Source organism: Falco rusticolus, chromosome 3, assembly GCF_015220075.1.
Source record: "Falco rusticolus isolate bFalRus1 chromosome 3, bFalRus1.pri, whole genome shotgun sequence".
In the NCBI taxonomy this organism is placed as follows: domain Eukaryota; kingdom Metazoa; phylum Chordata; class Aves; order Falconiformes; family Falconidae; genus Falco; species Falco rusticolus.
The window spans coordinates 107,884,074-107,900,238 of record NC_051189.1 but is presented as its reverse complement, the minus strand read 5'-3'; the positions used below and the strand labels follow the sequence as shown (position 1 = coordinate 107,900,238).

The following is a 16,165-nucleotide window of genomic DNA, read 5'->3' as shown; positions in this document are numbered from 1 at the left end:
AGGTGCAGGTACAGGCACAGGCTGCCTGCCCAGGTACAGGTACAGGTACAGGTACAGGTACAGGTACAGGCTGTCCACCCAAGTACTGCTTGCTCAGGTACAGGCTGCCCTGTCAGCTCTCTCTCTGCATCTGCTGGGGATCAGAAGTGACCCCGTAACAAACCCACAATCTCCGCGTGACCCCCCGTCAGACACCCTGCTCCCCAGAGACCACCCATTCCGTCACTGGTGGGACGGCAGTGCCTTTGGCAGCCTGCCCTGGCCTCTCCTCCTCCCCTCCCCAGCGCCCTGTCCTGCTGCAGGGTGGCAAAGGGGTTTCTCCGAGACCTGGGTGCTTACTTGTCCTACGGCATGTCTAAGCAAGCTGCTGTTAGGGTGTGCCTGGCAGAGCTTTGGAAAGAGCACAGAAACACCGCTTCAGCTGCTCAAGTAACAAAATAAAACGCAACACTGACAGCACACTGTACATTTTTCCCTGCTTTCATATTCCTACAGTTTATTTCTCTTTCACTGCAGCTCCTACCTGATTATAATAACCTAAGGCGCAGGAGGGCCAGCCAGAATTCAAGCATCCTTTGTTTGGCAGGAGATGCTTAAATGACTTTTATTCCTGCCTGGCTATATGATTTGGTCCTACATCTCTTGAGGAATGGCCCGCCAGATAAATGGCACCCACGAATGGCATTCCACCCGTGATGCCTTTGTAATACAGCTCACTTGAGGATCTGGAAAACAAGCTGACAACACTACTTCTACTACACATTGGATGTCAGCACATCCTAACTTGGGAACCAAGCTGATGCCGAGTCGCACAAAAAGCTCAAGAGCTCCAGTTTGTGCTTAGATTAAAGGACATTTGTTCCCGCCCCTTACATATTACTGAAGCGGATCGTCGCCCCTAACTGGAGAGCAGATATTCTGGGAACTGACAAAAACCTAGTCTTCCTGAAACGCAGAATGCAGCACTGAGCTGGACCGGTATCAAACCGCAAGGGCAGCAGCTCCCTTAAGTCTTTTAGACCACTCTAATGTCATTGCACTAGGACACAACGGCAAAACTCGTGAAGCCACGGGATGACAGAAAGCACCTCCCCTGCCAGATGGTAGTTCTGCAGCCACAAACGATGCCCCTTGCTGGGGTAGCCTGATGCACCTGGACCCTTCCCAAGCTCTGTCAGAAAATGCAGGTGGTCCACCCAGCCCTGTGGAGACTAGGCAGCGTGGAAGCACTCTCCACTTTCGCTTCCTTCTTCCATCCCCCTGAACTCCACCACTACCCTCCACCCACCACATCTGCCATCTGCCTCACTGACTCATCACAGCTTGGGTGGTTTTTCTTCTTGTCAGCAGGAAACGCTTCCTGGCTCGCTCGGCATAGCTACATCTCCCCTGCAAGCTGCTGCTGCTCCTGCTGGAGGATTCCTGTGACGTAGCTACAGTGATTTACGGCAGACAGGAAAGCTTAAGACTTAAGGAAGCTCAACACAGCACTGCCTGGAGTAGGGCTGATGAGGGCAATGTTAATGTTACATCTCCTGAGCTGCAAGTACTGGGTGCTGCTGAAGATGCACTTAATGGGCTCGAGCCAGAGCAACCCTGTCACAACAGCACTTCCACTTGCATGCTTCCACTTATCTTCCTGATCGCACAGAGGGAACTGCATGCTTGGGAAAAAGCCTTGATGTGTGAATGTGACAAGGCTGTGCTGCAGATCCTGGTGTTTCTTTCCAAGGGCAACAGGCTGGTGGGAAAACTGTTCGCCATTCTTTGACAGAGCCAGGGGTTATTGCATCCCCATATTCACTGCCTCCCACTCTTGTAAAACCTGCAGTCTCTCCTTCCTTGGAGAGGAAGCTGTCCCTTGGAAGTGGGTGCTGACAGCTTTGAACTATCTATAAGTTGTACATCGCTCAATCTGGACAGCTAGTCAGCACCAAGAAGCTGGCATGGAGCATATCCAGTTGTCTCGGCTTTAGAAGTCCATGGAGAGGATTACCCTGCCTTCACAAGAGCTGATTAGGTACATGACTGCACTAGAAAAAACTGTACCTAAAAGCAGGGCAGGGAACTCTGACCTAATCAGAATTTTGCAGGAATAAAATCCACTTCAAGTCTAGGGTTTAACAGTCTTTGGCAATGGGGTTAAAAAAATATGTGAGCTTTTGCACTGCTGTAATTCCAAACACCACTGCCTAGCATTATAGTATAAATCCAATAGCCCATAATTATCATCTACCTCTCCAGAACCGATGGTAACTTTACACTCCTTTATCTGTGAGGAAACCTTGTTACACTCTGCACTTACATTCATCAGATTCTGTAAAAAGCAGGAAAGGTGGTTTTCTCACATATGACGGCCTGGCAGATTGCTACACCTTTCAATCTGTTTCTTGTTTTAGGGAGGGTGATAAGGAGGAAGGAAGGAGGCAAAAACCACACAGGTTTTGGAGCTGCCAGCACAGCATCTGTCTGCAGACAAGCAAGGAGTGTTTCCAGCACAGAAGAGTACTTTGGCAAGCCACAGTCAAAATTTATTACTCCAGTGTGGCATGTAGTGAGGAGGGGGGGTCACAGGGGAGACTTCAGGTCTGCGAGCAAAATTCCAGTTCATGCCACTCAGGCTCCTGTGAAATGGAATGGTTCACTGTGGTGAGCTGTGCAAGGCTCAGGCATCCCTGTCTGCCACCCACTGCTCAGAGGTCGCTGGAAACTTGTTCCCTGTTGCAGCACAATCAGACTAGTAGACTGCAACAAGGCTTGCCACCCTGCAGCCTCTAACCAGTGCAGGGAAGGTCCCCTGATGAGATGCTTCAGATGGGCCCCGTGCTGCAAAGGCTGCAGCGTTTCTTTTAGAAGTTTCTGCAGAATATCAGCCCATTCTGGTTTTTGGCACAGGCTCCTGGCCACAGGTAGGGGAACGACAGAACAGAACAATACAAATAATGGGGCAGACCACAACATTTATTGGAGGGAAGTGCTCTGGCATACTGCAGTGTTTACACAGTGAGGAGATGACCCCCTACTTCCTCAGGATCTCAGGTACAAGGAATTTTTCACGAGTAAGATTTCATTTTCACTTGGGAAGTGCAAGCTAACACTGCAAAGTTGTCCAGGTGCCTCTGTTTCACTGAGTCCAGTGGTACTGGGAGTACGAAATACCTCTGAGACCCTGCACCTCTGCCCTGTGTGTGTTTGGTAAAGAGCCAATTACCCTAAACACTGTACCTTTACAAGTATTAGAGGTAACAGCTGATGCTTTTAAATTCGTAGCACAACTGACAACTGCAAGACTAGAGTCCATAAGGAAAAGTGGGGCATTTTGCTTTTGGAACACAGGCAGGAGTCACAATCATTTCTCATCGGGTATTTTCCCCCTGCACAAACGGAAATTTTAGGTCTAGGATGCCTTAACCCTTAGATACCTAATGTAGCAACAGTACAACTGAGGTCAGGACACTGAACTGCTGTTAGAAAAGATGGGTACAGGAATTCTGTGGACCTACACACTGCCATGACTGTTAGGAGAGAGGAATGACAGCCCCCTGAAGCAGAATGCAATATTCATCGAGACACGGTACGGTCACCAAGAGGAATACATGCACAGCATCCTGCCTCGAATCTGATCCTGAGGTGACATGGCAGCCAGCAGGACCTTGGCTTTTCTGCTGATGCTGCTGTCAACATCTGCAGCTGCAGTGATGCCTCAAGAGGTCAGCATTGTAACATCAGTAGGAAGCTCTTTTTCAAGCCACTAAGCATACGTTTCTGAACAGAACATCCTAGGAAGCCAATTTCCCAAGACACTGGAAGGCCATTTTCCCTAGGCAGCAAGCAAAATCAGCATCCCAGCTAAGCAGTTGGCACGTTAGGGAAATACATCCTCTGGAGCTGCCAGGGCAGTGCTTTTCCAGCTCACTAGCCAAATCACACAACCAGCTAGAGCCATTAGTCCCTTGACCTCTTACTCAATCATAATTACCTACATTGGTTCATTTGAGCCATCTGACCTCTCTTGTCTCCCCTACAAAGCCATCCCCAGTAAAAGAGCTGCCCAAGCAAGCCAGGTTGAGCAGTCACCACAACCGGCCACAGCCAGGAGCCCAAGCTTCTTCAATACCTAACGGGTAGAGGCAGTCACCTCCAGAGCACAGCTGAGAAGCCTCGGACCACAGCTTCATGAACCTTTTCAGCTGGCACAAGCCAGCACTGCAGTCAAGAGTTCCCTGTCTTTGTGTGGTTGCATCGTGAAATGGCTTTAACTAAGCTAAAAAACCCGGCTAGTCTGGACGCAGCCCAGTGTGTGTGACCCTGAGCCACACTAGGGAGGGATGACAAGGGTGCTGGAAAATGTTAAAAATGGAGAGAAGGGAAGAGGGGTGGCAGGACTGCCTCTCTCTGCTGGCTGGAAAAGGTCAAGAAACTGCTCAGGCTAAAGGAACTCCTGAGGGACACCAGCCTCCGAAGTGGCAACTCACCCCTAAGGTGTGAGCACTTTCTGCACCGCTCCACTTGGTTCTGCAATGGTCCCACAGCTTTATAATTTCATTGCTTTCCTTTCTCTCCCCGAGCCAAAGCAAGAAGCACAGATCTGAACAGGGAAGGGACTGCAGAATTGCTCCCTGCACCATTAGCTGAAGCAGCCTGTGGACTGTGGCTGAAATCCTCCACGCTGTTCCCCATGGAGCAGTGCTGCTCTCTCTCAATATGTCTTAGAAATTTCATTATCAGACAGGAGTCCGACAGTGTTTCCAGTTATAACAGTGTAATTTGTGTGGCTGAAGAGAATTTGAATCCCAGCACCTTTAATCTCACAGTATTAAAACTGTCCTCTTTTCCCTCTGCCTGTCTACCTTTCCTTGGTTTCATCCCTTTCTACAGTTTGGGCAAAAATTCTACTACCTGGGGTATTGATTCATCTTTTGGACAATCCTGGTATTTACCTGGCAATGAATTAGCAGAGCTTCTGTTAGTCGTTAAGCCTGTGTGTCCTCCCAATAGCCCCTCAGAGACAGGAATGCACTTGAAATGCTTTTTGCAGATATGGAAGCTGAGACATAAATGTACAATAGTCCAGATCCATAAAGGTATGGAGGTTTCTAACTTCTATGCATGCTTTGACATGAGTAAGTCATTAGCCCAAATGCATGTGGTTAAGAGCAAAAAAAAAAAAGGCAGAGAACACTGATTCCAGCTCTTCTGAACTCAACTCTCTCTTTTGTCATCTGTCCTCTAAAGTTGCGTTGAGTGATTTTTTTTCCTCCTTGTGCATTAAAAGGAAGGTGGGAATGCTCTGGAGCTCAGTGTGCTCATTTACATTCAAGCAGGTTTTATGCTTGGATTTTGCTGAACTAGAATCAGGACATCACTGGGCCCCGTACTTTAGCAATAAAACTATAGAACAAGCTTTTCCAACCGATCTTTTGGGGATATTTTCCCTTCTTTTTAACTTGTTCCAGTTGTACATACTGTCCTGGCCGCATTCCTAGAGTAAGCACTGACAACTGTTTCATAGCTGAGATCCTCAGACACCGACGAGCCAAGATACACATACACGCACACGCAGAGGCACACACAAAGGAGACAGCAGAAGGCACTAAAAATAACTCAGCGAAATGAACAGCCGCCGGAGCGGGCTCGGGATGCAGCAGTCATTCCCAAGCCTTTTCCTGGAGAGGGACTCACGCTGCTGTGCACCAAGGGAGGAGGGTGCTCTCCCAGGGCTGAGGGGAGGGAGGATTTAAGCACTGTCTCCCCTTGCACATGCTTTGAGAAGCCCCGAGTCACACGTAGCGGGGAGCTCAGCCCTGCTGACCGGGGTGGAGTGCAGGGGAAGGGTTAGACCACATCAGCTGGGAATGTGACGGCTCTGGGAAGGGTCCTGCTGATGATGAGTTGGCTGAGGCAAGAGCAATCCCAGAAGTGGCACTTTTGGCAGGGAGCGGGGATCCAGGGGAAGCTGCACAGCTGGCGCAGCAGAGCTTGCGGACAGAATTCTGCATCTAGAGGTTTCTGGCTGGGACTGCTTCCTCACGGCTGGGCTGCACGCACTCCTCAGCCCAGCCCCTATCAGTGCAGCTGTGATGTGAGCCCTGGTATGGAGGGGTAGCTTCTCAAGGGTTCATATGCTCCTTGGCAGAAAGACCTTCCAATTGCTGAGGGAATTTGAGCAGCATCAGACAATCAGTGTTTGACTTTCTCTGCTTCGAAACAAACACACCTTTTCTCTGCTGCTCACGCTTGTTTCATTCACTCTCTCCCCACCAACAACATTGCTGTACAGCTGTCTGTTCCCAACTACTAACAGTCCTAGGAGAGCTGTGTGTGCAATACCTCTTTTCCCTGACATTTTTTACTAGGAAACAGTCGTCCCATCTGCTTCATGAAATAATTAAATGGACCTGATGCAGCCTCTTCTCCAGCTGCATGTGGCTAACTTGCGTCCCAAAAGCAAGCATCGCGCCTAATGTACTTTGACAGGGGCTTCATGGTATAAAAGTGGGTCAGTCCAGTGCTGACACTCTGAAGCTTCCTTCACTTCAAAGCACTTGTGCTTTAAGCTCCTACTGAGTTACAGACTTAAAACTGTGGGTCTGGCATGGAGCCATCAAGCACGAAGAACCTTATTCTTCTACGAGGTTTACAGATGCCATGGCTGGGATGTTTGGGATGGAGAAAGGGCAGATTCTAACCCCTTGGGCTCTGTTAATGAGACACGGGCAGCTCAGCAGAATAGCCATTGTCTGGGCATTTCCCTCCTTTCATCTCATTGTACTGTTAATATGTCCTGTGTTAGCCTTAAACACAGAGCTGCACACAACTCACTGAGTCTTCTCCCAGCATCAACTGACCACAGCAGTCCGGCCAGTTTGATTCACTCACAGCCTTGCTGGTGTCCGAACATCACAGATTTGAATGCCAAGCTTCAGAGGTATTCCACATCTGCAGCAACAAGGTTATACATGCAGGCTGTTAACAGCCAGGGTCTGAGTTGCCAGAGCGCCTCAGGACCCTGTCTGCCCTCCCTACAAAAACCTGCGTTATCCGAAAAGAAGAACAAGGCATCTGGAGTGCGGGACCTTCATGAGCTCTCCTCTTCCTCTGATGAAGAGGTCTCTAACCTCATCCTTTTACATACTTCTTGTACATCTCTGCTCTGAAATGAGCCAAAAGGCACCCATGCAACAGTACACACCCTTTCACCGAGTGGCACCTCCTCTGTAAGCCTGTGGAAATCCGATTTCCTAGCACACATGATGCATCAGGGCTGATCATGGTGAGTACACACTCACAGCTCATACAGTTCAATACTGTTGCAAGAGGCAACAATAACCCGCAGCCCTTTGCTGCTCTCTTGGCTACGTGATGTGCAGGGACTGGAACCCAAGAGACAGTCCATTCACGGACCCCACCTTCGTGCAGTGGCAAGTAAGCCAAAGACCGGAGACCTTTCATCAGTGCTTCAAGAAAGAAGTTGCCATCAGCACACAAAAAGACAAGAGGAAGAGGCATCTTACCATATGATAGTTAATCATTTCCTGCAGGCTGTCTCCAAATTTGTCGAGGCACTCCTGCAAAAAAAGGTAAAGAGAACTGGCAGTGAATAGAAGCAGCTGCCCTTCATTCCCAGGGGTTCAACGGCTGAGAGAGATTCTCATTTAAGCCACTGAGGAGCCACTCCACCATTTGGCAAGGTGGCATTTCAGAAATGCCTGACAGTGAAGCCATAGGCTCCCTGTCCTTTCCAGTTTAGTGCTGAAATCAACATGTCAGCTGTCGCTTGTGTAGGCTGGTTACCCGTGCTTCCTAAATAACTCATGCTTACTGACCTAGATTCCAACAACCTTGCCAGCACTGTGGCTTCTTAAAAGTCCAGTTCTCCCTGCAAACAATGAATCTCACTCTGACCTTTCAGTATTGCGTATCAGATGGTCTCTACATTCCTCCAAAATTAAAATTCCATACTAAACAGCTACTTAAACAGTACAAGGGTCTTGGACATACGGTCCATTCGCGGTATCAGGAAGATTAAGACTGCCCATCCCTCAGTGTGTCCCATGCTCCATCCCCCAGGATGACTTACCGAAATCATTTCATCCTTCTTGCACTGCTGTGACAAGTCCCGGACTCCGCTGACAAAGTGCTTGTTCGTGGTGATGTAGGCTTTGCCTGCTTCTATCATCCCGCTGCATAGCTTTACCAGCTGCGCAAGGAGAGAGGCGTGAGCTGACCACATCAGACCCAACTGCAGCCAGGCAGGTTTTAATCTGCACCAACCCCACAGCCCAAGACCTTTAGAACCGGAGCCATTCGTGTTCCTGGTGTGGCTACATTAGCAATCCTGCCTGCACATGGCAGAAACAGGGATGCAAATCCCACTTCTCCGGTACGTCATGCTGTCAGGGTTTCGCTTGTCACTTAAGAACAACAGTTGCAGGCTGTCCCCTGAGGACAGATGAATCAGGGCAGCCCATTTTTTCCAGTGGGTTTCTACTGCTCGTTCTATCCTGAGGCATCAGGACTGCAATAAAAGGAACCTGATTACACAGACTGACTGGGGAGAGGTAAGACTCCTTGGTGCTGGGTGGAAGTGAAAAGCTGTCTAGAATCTCCCTGCTGGGAGCGTACTGCTCTTTGGGATTGTCAAGTCTCTGAACCCAGCTGGCTGTTCTGTATACTTGTAGAGCCTTGTTTTGCTCTTCCCTTGGAATGAAGGGAGCCAGCATTCAGCACTCTGATGGTTTTGTATCGTGTTTTCCTTAAACCAACTGACCAGGACTGTTTAAGCTGTGCCTGCTGCATGCAGCCAGGGAAAAAAAAATCAATGTTCCCTCACACGCAGGTTAAACCATCAGGATTTAGATACCTATGAATCAATTCCCACCATTCTGCAGCCCTGGGAAACTTTGCTGAGACACTGTAAGGGATCACAGTGTGTCTCTCTGGACTGCACGTGACTTAGCGCAGTCTTTCTGATGGACCTGGAAAGAGCTTTGTTTGGAGAAACGTTAACAACTTTAAGCAAGCTACACACGCTCCGATTCTCACCCCCAGCCTTCTCAGAGTGAAGTTAACACTGAAGTCACCTGGAACTTGCAGCAAAATGGGCCAGCTTCCTCATTTTGGAATTAGTTTGCTGCAGCAGAGGCATACATCTCCAGACAGCCTTTATCCACTTCTGATAATTTAACAGCTGCAGGGAACATTCCCAGACTTCCTAGCCACAGCAAAGTGCCTTAGCATGCCTGGAACTGGCTGTAAAGATGGGAGCATTAGCTTAGCCAGAGTTCCTGGCCATTAGCCTATCTCCTTTCAGCCAAAGCTCCTTGTAAAAGGTTACACTAAACAACTTAAGATAAATCCATAAACCAAAGGCCCAAGGGATCTGCAACAGTAACAGCTGGCCACTGAGTAAAAAATTTTAATATTTTGGTTGGTTGGTTTTTGTTTATATCATCACTGTTCTAGGCTTTTCAACTAAGTTGAAAACTTCAGCTGCTGATAACAAACAACACTTGGATCTGAAGTTTTCCATTCTCAAAATCCAAGAGCTTTTTAGGGATATTAATCTTACTAATGAAAAATGGCTTTAGAAATTTTTCCCCATCAACCAGCCTCACCTACAGGCTGGGAATGAGCAGCTCTCAAGTCTGGCTCGATACCAAAGCCCCACTGAAGCATGATGTGCTGGTTTTGGCCTTGGTGCTCATTTATTTATGTAGCCACAAGGCTTTGGGGTCTAATCTATATGCATGTTTTGCAGAACAAGCTGGCTTGCCTCTATCTGCAGTTTTGTAAAAATATATCTGAGTATATCTGAATGTATAAATATATATGTAATACAAATATACAAATATAAATATCATCACACGTGGTATATCTGTGTATATGTAGTATATACAGTCTTCACTCTTTCACACTCTCATCCTCTCCTGTCCACGTAACTTGACAGAAGAGCATTGGATGCTAGCAGGCTATCCCGTCCAAGCCCAGAGAAGAAAAGCAAACAGATGCAGTTCCTGTCACATCTGGAGCCCAGACGTACACTAGGCATTTGGACAGATCCTCTGGAAAGGAAATCCAGCCTATTCTGCAACGTGGCGGTTTCTAGCATACCTCTGTGCAAACACTTGTGGCCAAGGCTGTGTAGTAGCTGAAGGCCATTCGGCACAAGCACACTCCCAAGGGGAGCAATGATGACTTTGCTGGTGGAGCACAGGGCAGAATGAAGGAAATCCCCCTGAAACAGAACCAAGCCCAAATCTCTTGTTCCCTTGAATGAATCATTGACACCACCCTTTACCTCCATTTCAAACAGGTGTGAAAAAGTTAACTGTTTATCAGCTAGGTGCTCAGCGGCACAGAAAAAGGCAGAGAAACAGTCAGTCCTCGCCAGCTTGCTGCTCTTTAAGAACTAGTCATGACAGTTATTTGGGTACTACTGAACGACATTTACACCAAGCCCTGAAAAGGCTGCCCTGGGCTTCCACCCAGCCTGGACACGGGAGGGGAGCTGCGCCATCCAAGGCTGATTTTTCAGGGGGGTGACCGAACCTTGTCCCAAGTTACCCTCAGAGAATTAATTTGAACTCCAGCCTCACTTGCCTGATAAGCCTGTTGCTGACAGTAACTGAGCCAGCATTTTGCATGACCACTCATGTCTGCAACAGGCAGGGAAAATGATGTATGCAAACAGAATGAAATGTTGGCCCACTCTGCACTTCCAGAATATCACCCCATAACTGCTGTCAGGGGAAGACCAAAATTGCATGAGACTATTGTTTTAAATGCAGTCCTCACCCAAAGGAGCTCAAATCAATTTGCAACAAAGCACTAACAATAAAAAGCTGAGAGCTCTGAACAGCTCTTGTACTTCCAGCCTACTCTCCTCGCTCCAGGATTGTTCCTCACACCAAGTTGTCTAACTACAGGGGGCACTGGCAGCAGCAGTGCTAGAATCGGAGCGAGTTTCTCCCCACGCTTTTTCTTTAGAGCCTTAGTTTAGAGGAAAACAGATAACCTAAACCCCTCTGCAGCTTTCACCAGTGAGACTAGTTAGCTTGTGCAGATCACCATTTCAAGCAGCTTGATTAGTAAATAGGTTTTATAGGACACAGCTTTGCCTAGGGCTTGTGACTTCAACAAAGCCCGTTTCTACATCAGACGCAGGAGTTTTATCCCTTGCTGGCTTTGGGAAATCTCGCAGACAAAAAGCCAGCAGCTCTTCTGGCTCCTCTTCTTCATTTTACACTGTTCTTGCTTAGAAACAACTTGGCTGGTGGCTCAGACATCAACAGGAGTGGGGGTGGAAAAGCCGCCTTCCAACATAAAGCCTCTGACTTAGACCCAAACTACCAACTGGATGTAAAGAATCGCCAGCATAAATGCAAAATGGCCAAACTGGTCCCTGAGAGGAAACTTCCAGCGTCAGATTGCAGCTGTGGTGCACAGCCTGGCTGAACATCAGACAGCAACCACCACCATCAGTCTGAATCTGGTCCCTTGTTTACCTGCCAACGTCTCCTTACACCCCTGAGCTGACGCAGCGGTGTGTGGACTGGTAAGGGCTCCGACCCCACACAGCTTAATATCACAAGCAAGATGGTGGAGAGGGGAAACAGCACCGAAATAACTTGCCAGAGCAGGAGAAGCAGTGTCAGTCCCCTGAGTTCCAGGGGCAGCACAAGAAGGCCATCATCCAGCATTGGGAGCCCACCTGGACCTCTTGTCCTGACTCCTTTGGCAGTCACGAAGGAGCCCTGACAGGTCCCTTTCAGCAGAGGGACACGTGGCCCTGCGGACAAGCCCAGTGTCCGACACATCAGTTTCCTGACAGCCTGAGATGGGCTCACTTTTTAGAGGAGACTGCTGGGGCCAAACTCCTAAGCAGGAACTCATCAGCCCCTCTTCAAACCAATGCACCAAGCTGCCCCACCTTACCTTGTCAAGCTTTGCCTCTATCTCCACCACATCTGTTTCCACTTCATCAATGGTTGCCCTGTAACGACAACAGCGAAAAAAAATAATTAATTGATTGCTTTTGATGACTGGGAGAGAAGCCAGGAGGTCCCGGATGACTGAAGATCAGAGGGACTAAGGCATGTGTGCTGGTGGTGGACAGGAGGAGGGATTCACGCTTCCCACTTTGGAGTTCCCCGCTGCTATGTAAACTCAGGACTGACTGACTCGGGAGAAGGATCGCACCTCATCAGGAATAAATTCCACAGGGCTGGGAAAAGAGACAGATATTATGCTATCTTCTGTCAGCGGCATGGGGAAATTCAGGTGTGCTGTGGCAGCCACACGCAGCAAACTCATTTAGTGGCCTTGTTCTGATTCTGCAGGCAACGTTGTTAATTGGCAGTAATGCCAACTGACACAGAAATAACCACTGTTACACCTTAGCTATCCAGTTGCATCCATCAACAACACAAATTGCTTACTTCAGTACCACCAAAAAACATTTTCTAGGCTATAACTGTGCCTGAAGTGCAGCCACATGGCAAATTATGTCTTTTTCACCTTAGGAACCATCACTCAAGCAGAAACACATCTTGGTCCTTTTGCGGTTGAACACCTTAAATCCCTTTCACACATGTGGGTCTTTGCTTGCATACGGATAAATCCGCTCCACGATTATCTGATCTGTTTTCCTTCCACATCACTGGACAGATATGACAGTAAGAGGCTATTAGAATCCAGCTGCAAAGGTCACCGGGCCTCCCTCACAAAATGAAATATTAACGTGACATCAGTCATTTCCAAGAGGCATTCCCGGGCTGAGGCACGTGGTATGAAATGCCTTTTTGGAGGCTGAAGTCTGACAGTAAGCCCTGTAAACCTGAGAGCATTCCCTTGCAGAGCTGCTCACTGCTGTATGATGTCTACACTTGGACGGTCGTTTCTTTAACCACACACCTGGAAAGGTGCTAAGCCCCACACCACCCTTCTGCACCAAGGATATGCAATCCAAATGTCACTGCAAAGAGCTTCTTAAGTTGGTGGGCTTGTAATTTATGTTGGTTCCTGAAATATTACACTCGGGCTTTAAAAACATCCGGCACTGAACATGTGCCAGCTGAAAGAACAGGAGGGGAGAGATGTGACTTAAAGCCCCGTGAATCCATACTGCTATCTCAGCAAAAGGACAGGGCACCCACAAACCAAAGGGAGCAGCAAAAGTCCTGGAGGAACCATTACCATACGTAGTAACTCCGTGCCGCTCAGGCTCTTGGTGTCTTCAGCGAATAAGGGAATGATGAAGATAGTGACTGTCTTCGCTAAGGGACATGTTTGTAAGAGAAGGAAGGATAAATTTAAGAAGCAAGCCCAACAGGTCACAAAGCTGGGGTCTAAATCTAAATTTCTGCCAAGCTGAGGAAGGGTTCAGGCCAACAACATGGTACTTGTATGCACCTTACAAAGACTACACATAACCAAAGCAGCACAGCGCACTCAGTAACATCTATTCTAAGCATTCTTCAACGGGAACAGGCATAATATTTTACACAGGTGAGTGCAGTCTCCATCTGTAAGCTATGAGACCACCAACGTTTGCTACAGTCCTGTGTAATCTGGGTGGAGCACGGAGGAGAGTCTATCCTCACACAGCACTGGCCTCAAAGAACGTGAGTCTCGTCTTGATGAATCTAAATTGGCTGCATATTCAAGAACCATGATGGAACAGCTGGAACTTTCCTCCAGATACTCCTGTCTTCCCCTTCCACTTCTCTCTTGCTCCCAGATGATATCATTTACAAGCAGAGGAGTCTCTCCTCCATCAACGCCCCTTTCCATTAAAAATTCCTTCTAGTCTGTGGTTTGACCATGCTGCTCCCAGCCAGGGAGGGCAGAAGGGGGATGCTGGACACTTAAAGGCCACTTGTGACTCCACTGCTGCCCTTTCCTCATCTGGTTTCTTATAATGCGTGACTCCGAAGAAGAAAAAGGGGTAGGTTTACTGTTACTAAATGAGCTGCGATGTTCTTCAGCACCGCAACCCTGCCAGTGCTGTGCAAGGAAAGGATGTGTCCCTCCTCCCTCCATCCAAGAACTCTTGATGTCATCTCAGCAAACAATACTCCCTACATCTTAACGTAAGCAGAACATCAAATCCAGAGGAAACAGGCTAGGTTATTCATCACCACTATATATGGCAGAAGACAGCCTGGAATCTGCTTTCATTCAAAAATACAGTACGCAAGAAAATACAACTACTGCCTGCAACTGGCTCCTCCACTTCCCGCCATGCGAGGACAAATAATACTTATAAAAAAGCTGGCTGCCTGCTGAGCACTTTAAATGAAGGACATTTGTTACACCTTCCCTCGCCCCACACATCACTTCTTTCTCCCTAGGCCCTTAATAACCAGACAGCCTTCTCCTTGCCGGGACACCCGGCGTAAAAGATGGTGAGGCTGGAACTTCAGACAGAGATTTCACCGACACTCTCCATCTCAAGCCAGCCCTAGCAAGCAAAACAGGAGGGCAGCCGAGCACTCTGCTTCTGCAGGGAGCAAGCCCTCGGCTCTCTGAAGTTGCAGTAATACAGCGTGGCTGCTCGGGAGTGTGCTTGATCCCTGGCCTCCTCCTGTATCTGCAAGGAAGCTGGCAAGAAACCAGGGCAGAGCAGGCAAGACAGCAAGAAAATCTTCATGTTCCAATTGACCTTTTTCATCTGCAGTTCCTTAAAACTGTAGATAGCTAGAGACTAAATCTGCAGCCACCATGGTGGGAGCAAGTCTTAACGTATAGGTCATATTTGTGTAGGAATTCACTGAGACAACTCCCCGGCAAGGAATACTTCTGTGCAGAGTCCCAACTTCGCTGCAGTTGCAGGGCTCTCAGTTTCCCTTATGCAAAGGAAGGGAACCGGTTGCTGCAGGTTTACAAGCAAGTATAGTTTTCTATAATAACAGCAGAAACACCAAGTATAGTGCTTTTTTTTTTTTTTTTGCACTTTTGCGTTTTCAGGAACAAGCTCTGTCTTGGAATGATGCTGTAATGCTAGCCTTTGCTTTCTGCAAATAGCTCTCTGTCCCACCACAGGCACTTGGAAAAGAAGGAAACGCAATAAGGACATTATGGACTAACACAGACCCATGTCCAACCCCAGCATTGCCACTACTGTCTTTCCAAGCCCTGGCCTGACTCAGGGACTCCTATAACGTGAAGCTGCAATGGTACTGATAGGTGGTGGCTTAGGTCCTACTACCCTAGAACCTACTAGAGAAAGATCCAGTCTGTTCACGGAAGCCATACGACCAGAAGAGATGCTGCGAACTCTAACAGAAGGGTCAGACAACAGATTGATGCCATTAGAGAATGAGGGACCCCTGCCTGAGCACAACAGACGTGTCGTACCCTATTTCCTTACTGTGTTGCAGTGCGCACCTGACCAGGCATCCCACTTTCCTTCTTCCTGCTTGTTCTGTGTACAACTGGTACCCATGCCACTGGGCAGCAAGGGGCTTGCCCAAAGAGAAACTAAAGGAACAGATCTTATTGCAAAGCTCCTTTGACAGTTCACAAAAGGTTATTTTGGAAGGTGTTTTTAACAGTGGTCTTTTCATCAGCTTGAAAATAGGAATTTCTTTACTTTTCAGTCCTGCTGCAGCATTCCTTTGAACAACAGCCCAGCCAATAGGGAGGTTTCATAAAGTGGCTATTGACTTAATTCCAGATAAAGATATATATAAACAACTATTTTCTCCCTAATTAGAGAAAACTCAGGTGTCAGTATGGCCATCTTCAGCACAAACACCACCCACAAGAGTATTTCAAAGCTTTGCAGTATTCTCAGTGTTCCTCATAAGCTTCAAAAGTGTCAACTTGCAAGTGTTGGAGGAAGACGTAAAAACTTAAGGCACCGCAGAAGGGAACAGGTGACTTCTAGAATACTGGATGTTCTGTCAGTGTCCTGAAACACAGATTGACCAGGCGGCTGGTTACTGCAGTGTCAGCACAGCTAAATGACTTTGCCTTTCTGTAGCAGTGGCAGAAAACGCCATCGTGAAGATTTCAGTCCTCTGTGCCACAGCAACAACAGCCCAGGAACCTTCTCCAGCAGACTGAAAAATAAGTGCTGGTTGTCCTTTCTTTGCTTTCCTCCAACACTTCTTCCAAGCTCTTCCTCGAGCAGCCCTCTGGGAGCAGCCTCTAGAATCCA

At 48.1% G+C, this 16,165-nt stretch overlaps 1 protein-coding gene across 4 annotated transcripts in view; it reads right to left on the bottom strand.

The window, feature by feature from the left end:
• ACAP3 (ArfGAP with coiled-coil, ankyrin repeat and PH domains 3) overlaps window positions 1-16,165 on the bottom strand; it is a 96,343-nt gene that overhangs the window by 43,038 nt on the left and 37,140 nt on the right. For all 4 annotated transcript variants that reach the window (XM_037380912.1, XM_037380914.1, XM_037380915.1 and 1 more), the window contains exons 2-4: window positions 11,938-11,995; window positions 8,081-8,200; window positions 7,515-7,568 (exon numbers count right to left, since the gene is read on the bottom strand). In XM_037380912.1, the coding sequence (XP_037236809.1) occupies window positions 7,515-7,568; window positions 8,081-8,200; window positions 11,938-11,995 (232 nt within the window). The remainder of the gene's footprint in view (window positions 1-7,514; window positions 7,569-8,080; window positions 8,201-11,937; window positions 11,996-16,165) is intronic.